We start from the raw sequence: 7,585 nt of genomic DNA on the forward strand, positions 1-7,585 counted from the left end.
ACAATTGCTTGTAATTTCCCATATAGGACATTTTCCACGAATTTCCCTTCCCGGGAAGAGTGGACATCTGGTTATATGGAAAGAAGTATTTCAGACGGCATCGTATGTTACACCGATCCCTTCTCGAAGGTCGAGCTGGTGCCGATGTCTACTCCCATGAGCTAAGGCTACATCAACCTTACTCACTTGGTAGACACTGTACCGTTTTTAAGGCCAAAATCTTTACTCTTATGTGCGGAGTGCAATCAGCACTTCAGCAGCACGTAATGGGCAAAGTAATATATTTCTGTTCAGATAAATAGCCTGGCAGCTATTAAAGCACTTGTTTCGGCCAACTTTGGGTCGAAGATAGTTATCGCTTTTCGAACTCAAATCGAGGAGCTGGATTCAGCAAACGCTGTTCACCTTGTATGGGTACCTGGCCATTCTTCCAACGCTGGAAATGAATTGGCAGATAAGTTAGCTCGCACTGGAGCATCACATGACTTTATTGGCCCTGAGCCAACTATTTCGATATCGAAGTGTTGGGTAAAGCTTCAGATTCACACCTGGGCTGGCACAGACAATACTGGAATAGTTTGGAGTCATGTCGTCAAACTAAATTGTATTGTACTGAGCCATCTTCAAGGGTGGCGAAGTATCTTACAAATCTGTCAAAGCAGAATTGCAGCATTCTGGTCAAAGCGTTTACTGGCCACTGCCGACTCAGCTATCACATGGCGAATATTCAGCAAGCTGATTGCTTTGTATGTGATAGTTGTGGATCCGATTATGGAACTTCGTATCATTATTTGATATGTAATTGTCCAGTTTTGCGCAACTGCGTTTTCGAGTATTCGTAGTATTAAGTGAAACTGACTTCAGAAACCTGAATCTTCGGGATGTTTTATTGTTCTTGACCCGCTGTGGTAAGAGCTATGGCTTTACGCTTTATGCGTTATTACAGTGCCCTTTTCAGGGCGCTGTTTGAACTTATTGTGGTACGTTTATGCGTTAGTGCCCTCTTCCAGGGTATCTTATCCTATTTCCCTACCCGTCCTTGTCCCCATATTATTCCTTATTTCCTTCCTTTTCCCTGAGGTAGATGATGAAATAGGCTTTTACTATGGCGATGACACACATTTCCAGTCCCAAATGGAGGATAACTTTCCTCTGGAGCCGGCCTTCTGATACATGATAATACATGTTAATAGCTTACTGGAGGCTCACTCTCCAGAAAAATAAAGAAATCATGACGTTTTAAAAGACGTCGAAAGGAGTTTCTTTCCATTGAACACACCGCCTAGCTTCGATCGATCATTCATATTTTGCATGAGGTGTCCATGTTCCGAAGCGTCCACATATTTCGTTAAATAAATAGTCTTAAATCCGTTAACTTACCTGCATCCACTACTCCTCGGTTTAACTTCCAGCTCATTACGCCGCTATCCTTTCTTCCGCCATATCGCTGACTCCCGCAACTGTTGAACCTGCTGCTGTGGCTTGTGACTGACAGTGCGAAAGTGGGCCTTCCCCAAGCGTCGTAGTGGGACTTTTCCTTTTCCCGTGGCTCTTGTTGTTAACCACTTTCCACGCAAAATCGAACGGATATTCAACCGGCTTGAAGTGATCCGGGGTGTCATCATCGATTCCGCTGACCTTGTGAGCCGGTTGACCCTTCATGTGGATACGCTCCAGAATCGTGGCATTGTGCGTCAGGGGATCCAAGCCGGTGATGTGGAAGAACAGATCCTCTTTACTCTTGACGCCGCTGACTCCGCGTTTGGTGAAGAACTGTAAGAACGGATGTTGTTGGATGGGTTGTCATTTGTTTCTCTTAGCTAGTTTAGTGATCTAAATTTAAAAAAAAACTAAAAAGTACTTGTCACTTACCGTGCTGATGTTGTCACAATCTCGCATCAGGAACTCCAACGCACCGGGATGGCCCGGTTCCACCGACTGAGCCACATCGATGATCCAGCACTGCTCATCGAACCACAGCACATTATACTCGGACATGTCGGCATGCACCAGCCGGGCCTCGTTGTACAGCTTGTACATGATCTCCACCAGCTCTTCGTAGGCACAAATCAACTGCGCATCGCTCAGGATGGCCTCCTTCAACTTCGGCGCCGGAACCATGTTTTCCCCAATGAAGGACATCACCAGGACGTTCTTCTTCAGTGCAACGATTTCCGGACACCGAATGCCGTACTTTTTCATTCGGTTCAGATTGTGCAACTCCTTTTCGGCCCACATGTTGATGACCACCTTGGCGTTCTGCTTCGAGTACCTTCCGGCAAACCGGAAGTCATCCTTAATGTATCGATCACGCTGCTTGAACTCGTTCAATGTGGTGCTGAAAATCTTAATGGCCACTTCCTTCGGATGCGAGTCACCCTCTTCTAGGTTTGGATTCATCGGATCCGTTTCGGCATGTAAAATGACAGCTTCCTTCCCGGTCGAGATGATTCCATCGATCGATTCTAGCAGTTGGTTATTGATCCACTTGTACAGAATCATCCGAGTCGGCTCATCCAGACCCATTTCCGCCGTCGCGATGTTCTCCTTTCGGTCCTGAGCTTTGTGCTGCTTCTTGGTGGCCTTCTTCGAATGCGTTTTCAGCTGATTGAACACCTTGTTGGACAGTTTCATATCGAAACCGGCACCATCTCCGGTAGAAAACTCCGGCGGAAACGACATCACCTTGCAAGCGTTCTTCCGCCCGGAAATATCCTGATTGTGCTTGGTAACCATTTCTCCGTCCTCGTTTACCTTGTAGCCTACCTTCGGTATAGACTTTTGCTCTTTTTCGTTCGTCTCGAATCTATCCCAATCCGCCTTCGGATCCAAAGGAATATCCTGCACCTCTTCGTACACCAACTCTTCCGGTACCATCCGGTAATTCTTCAGCGATATCTTCACGCAAGAATTCTTGTTACGGTGGTCCTCCACACGCTTCAGTTCGTCATCGTATTCACTATCGAACTGAGCCTGCAGCAACTTGGCAATCGCCGCATCCGAATCCAGCTGCTTCTGGTCCGCTTCCTCGATAGCCCGGAGAACATCCTCCGGTATGGCAGCCTCTGCGAATCCACCCACGGCTCCACCACTAAAAAACAAAACCATGCATCACAATCCGTCACGACTCCGTCCATCAAAACAACTCACCTTTCCTCCAGCAATCCCGGATCTATCGCCTTGGAGCAACCGGGCATTGGTTCAAACTCTTCCGGTTTCACAACAGCCTTCACTGGCGGCATTGCCCCGGCCACCGCTTCCTTTCTCGAGTGCTTCGCTTCTTGGACTCTCGCCGAAATCACCCCTCCTCCCTCTTGTTTCTGCAAACCGCGTGCAAATTCCTCGGACATGATCTCCTGGAAATCGACGGCCTCGACCGCTGCCACTGTTCCCCACGGCGACGAAGACATATTTTTCTTTTGTGACAAAAACTAAGGGCTAGACTTGGGCGCCTAAATACGCTATTCCTACGAGGTATCTATGTACAAAATGTTGCTCACGAATCACCGCAACCTAAGCACGAAGCTAGACTATCGAAATGTTGTGAAATTCTTAAATCGTAATGCAAAATAATGAAGTAATGACGAAGTCGTGTGAAAAGGGATCCACGCACGGACACGACGATTGCACTTGCACCAAGGAGAATTTTGACGTTTATCGTTGCATGTTTATGTTCGAAATTTTCGGAAATGCATCAGGGTTGCCCCAGACGCGGTGCACGCTACACGGAACTACAAATCAACCCAAATTTAAGTTGTTTTGACGCAATCCCGGTCTTCCGTGGAATTGCTCAAATTTGCGTTAAACAGCGAAAGTGGTGAATGAGTAGTTCTCGTTTGAGAGCGGCAAAAAAATTAACCCAGTGGTAAGTTATTTTCACCCAACGGAGGCCTCAAATGACGCAAATTTGGGTTAACTCAAGAAAACCCAAATTTGGCTTCTTCCACGGAAGAGCAGCGGATGCGTCGGTGCTTCTCTCTTTGTTTTCGACAACATTGCGGTGGGGCGAGGGAGAAAACAACCCAACTTTGAGTTAAAACTTTATGCAGTTTACCCAAATTTGAGTTTTTAAAACTTATTCTTTGGGTTATAATATTTTTCCGTGTAAGATCAGTTCTGGAGCTCGATTTGAACTAGGATAGGATACGATAACTCTAGATTGAGTTTAAATAAGGGCGAAAGTAACATGAGAGAGTTCTCTTCATCGACTCTCTCTTTTGCAAATTACAGTGACAAGATGCAAATTCAATCGAACTTTTTTACCTTTAGACGCTAGATTGCATCGCAACCTAGCGATTTATGGCCAAAAAGTTTAATCATACTTGCATCTTGTCACTTTAATTTGAAGAAGAGAAAGTCGATGAAGAGAACTCTCATGTTACTTTCGCCCTTATTTAAACTCAATCTAGAACTAGTCAGCCCAAAAGAGACCAATTTGGGGACCACTAATCTTAGCAACGCGGAAAAACAAGACAGCAAGCTGTGAAATTAGACAGAGAAGTTGCAGGTGTCACATCCTATCCTAGGATTTGAATAGGTCGTATGTGCTTTTGTCGATTAAAAATTCGATCAGTTGGATTCGCTTATCATAGCGAAAACCGTAGAAATTGAGCAAAGTTTATACATACAGCAGAATCCTCACAAAACAGGCTTTCTGTTCCATTATTAAAAGTTTGCAAAATATCTGCCATATTGCTACAATGCCTAAAATAAACTGATCGAATTTTATATCGACAAAAGCACATACGACCTATTCAAATCGAGCTCCAGCTTCCAGCTCCAGCTTCCAAAAAGTGCACAACCGCAAATATGCGTAAATGATACTCAAATATAGGTAAACAAAACTCAAATATGGGTAATGTGGACACAAATATGAGTAATTGTAACCCAAATATGGGTTAATATTATCTATAAATGCGGTTGTGCACTTTTCCAAAATATGAGTTTTATTTGTGGAGGTGCAATGGTAAGACCTTTTCAAATGTTACTCCACATTGCCCACCCCTACTGGTGGACCGAGAGCTGATGACAGCAACACATCTGGTATGTTCTTTGCATTTTTCTATTCATTGCTCACTAGTAAAACCGTTCGCCTACCGCGTGCATTGTATTTTACATTTATCCCGAATTAAACCCGTTTCGTAGAGTAATCCCGCGAGTTAAGTCTTCTTTCGCTGATTCCGAATTCCCGGTGCTTCTTCCGTTCCACTGCTGCCTGATTCTGCCATCAGGTTATTGGCCCAAGGACGCGGTCGCCGCGGATTTCGAAGAAAGTGATCGGAAAACGATTTGGCTGGCCGAGCCGCCATTGTTCCGTTGTGCGTGCGAAAAGAGACAAGAGGAAAATACTCGTGAAGACACTGCCGGGCGCCGGCTGCGAGTGTGTTAGTGACTCGGTGAACGGTGTTGTGGTCCCCACCGTCGATCGGTTGGAAGATTGGTGAACGATTAGAGTGCGGCGCCGATAAACAAAACATTTTGTGTTTCGATTTGCCAAGTGACTGTGAACGGTGGTGAAAATGGTCGATGCCAGATTCTCTATTCCAAAGTTAAACGGACAGAACTGGCAGAGCTGGAAAGTGCGCGTAGAAATGCTTTTGTGTCGCGAGGATCTGTGGTACGTAATTGAAGACGATCCTCCGGAAGACGATGAACAGATCGAGTTCGCTCGGTGGAAGGTTGCCGATCGAAAAGCTAAAGCGACCATTGTGCTCTTGTTAGAAGACAGCCAGCTCCCGCTGGTGAAGAATAGTGTTTCCGCGCGTGAAGTGTATAACTCGCTCAAATCGTACCACCAGAAAACAAGTCGGTCTGTGCGCGTTTCGCTGCTGAAGAAATTGTGCGCGATGAATCTCCCAGAGCGCGGGGATCTGGAGCGACACTTGTGCGAAATCGACGAGTTGTTCGACAGACTTGGAGCCGCGGGCACAGAACTTGACAAGGACACAAAGATCTGTATGCTCTTGCGAAGCCTGCCGCCGTCGTTCGACGGAATCGTCTCGGCACTCGATGGTCGGCCAGATGACGATATTTCCATGGACGTAGTCAAGTCCAAACTGATGGACGAGTACCTCAGGCGCATGGAGAGGGAAGGTTCCTCCAGCAAAACGGAGAAGGCGATGCGCTCCTCGGAAGGGAAGAAGACGAAAGAAACGAGAACGTGCCACTTTTGCAAGCTGCCGGGCCACCTGCGCCGGAACTGCAGGAAGTTTCTCGCGTCGCAGAATGCGGAGTGCTCGAAGAAAGAGGGCGCAAAAGCGAAGACCGCCCAAGCTGGTGAGAAGCAGGTTGCTTTCACGCTGGCTGAAGATGCTGGCTCGTCTGCCTGGATCATCGACAGCGGAGCAAGTACTCACATGACCGGAGACAGATCCTTCTTCGGAGAACTTCAGGAATTCGCTGGAGGTTGGATCACCATGGCGAATGGTGAGAAAACACAGATTCGCGGCGAAGGAAGTGGTGTGATCAGTGGTGTTGACGATAACGGTGAAAATGTGAAGATCTCGATGGCCGAAGTGAAGTATGTGCCGGGCCTCGCGACGTGTTTGATTTCGGTGGGGCGTCTGGCGAAGAAGAATCTGAAAGTGGTATTTGAAGAAGATTCGTGCAACATCTGTGACCAGAAGGGAACCGTTGTCGCGACCGGAGTTCGCGCCGGCGGCCTCTATCGCCTGCGGCTTGGTCATTCGTCGATGAGTGCTACAGCTGGCCAACATCTGGAGAACTGCCAGCACCAGTGGCACCGGCGGTTGGGCCACCGCGAGTGGGCAGCTGCCGAGCGTTTGCTGAAGGAGGAGCTTGCGACCGGACTTAAGGTGAGCAACTGTGGATTGCGAGTTGTGTGTGAGTGTTGCATGGAGGGGAAGTCCGCCCGGGCCCCCTTTCCTGCGGTGTGTGAGCGAAAATCAACCCAGATTCTCGACATCGTCCACACAGACCTCTGTGGACCGATGAAGAATGAGACCCCAAGTGGTTGCCGCTATGTCATGCATATTATTGATGACTATAGTCGGTTTACCGTGACATACTTGCTGAAAGCAAAGTCCGAAGCAGCAGGAAACATCAAGGACTATGTCCGGTGGGTTGAGACTTTGACAGGGCGCAAGCCGCGTGTAGTCAGGTCTGACGGCGGTGGCGAATTTGATAACGCCGAGCTGAGGCGATTTTACAAGGAGGAGGGAATAAAGCCACAATACACAACCGCATATTCTCCGCAATCCAACGGCGTTGCTGAGCGGAAGAATCGGTCGATAACCGAAATGGCGACATGCATGTTGATCGACGCGAACCTGGAGAAACGGTACTGGGGTGAAGCGGTACTCACTGCCACCTACCTTCAGAACCGACTTCCGTCCAGGTCAATCAACAAGACGCCCTTCGAACTGTGGTGGGGGCGTAAGCCGGACCTCAGCCACCTTCGAGTGTTCGGCGCTGAGGCGTTTGTCCACATTCCGGAAACCAAGCGAAGCAAACTGGAGAGCAAAGCTCGGAAGCTTATCTTCGTGGGATATTCCATGGAGCATAAAGGGTATCGGTTCCTCGATCGTGAGACGGACCGTATCGTTGTCAGCCGCGATGCCAGATT

The 7,585-nt window shown here is 47.8% G+C and overlaps 1 protein-coding gene across 1 annotated transcript; it reads right to left on the reverse strand.

Annotated features, from left to right (window-relative positions):
- Window positions 1–1,287: 1,287 nt before the first annotated feature.
- Window positions 1,288–3,640, reverse strand: LOC109433258 (serine/threonine-protein kinase RIO3). Its single transcript, XM_019709682.3, has 3 exons — window positions 3,151–3,640; window positions 1,873–3,091; window positions 1,288–1,773 (listed from the first exon to the last, which is right to left on the reverse strand). The coding sequence occupies exons 1-3, from the start codon at window positions 3,408–3,410 to the stop codon at window positions 1,417–1,419; spliced, it is 1,836 nt and encodes a 611-aa protein (XP_019565227.3). The 5' UTR covers window positions 3,411–3,640; the 3' UTR covers window positions 1,288–1,416.
- Between the last annotated feature and the right edge of the window lie 3,945 nt (window positions 3,641–7,585).

The sequence above is a fragment of the Aedes albopictus genome, chromosome 2, assembly GCF_035046485.1.
Source record: "Aedes albopictus strain Foshan chromosome 2, AalbF5, whole genome shotgun sequence".
Classification (NCBI taxonomy): Eukaryota; Metazoa; Arthropoda; class Insecta; order Diptera; family Culicidae; genus Aedes; species Aedes albopictus.

Excerpts from the sequence above, each read along its gene's own strand:
- LOC109433258 (XM_019709682.3), bottom strand. The coding sequence starts at position 3,410 with ATGTCTTCGTCGCCGTGGGGAACAGTGGCAGCGGTCGAGGCCGTCGAT. Across the intron at positions 3,092-3,150 it reads CCGGGATTGCTGGAGGAAAG|TGGTGGAGCCGTGGGTGGAT; the intron begins GTGAGTTGTTTT and ends TTTGTTTTTTAG. Across the intron at positions 1,774-1,872 it reads ATTGTGACAACATCAGCACG|TTCTTCACCAAACGCGGAGT; the intron begins GTAAGTGACAAG and ends CCGTTCTTACAG.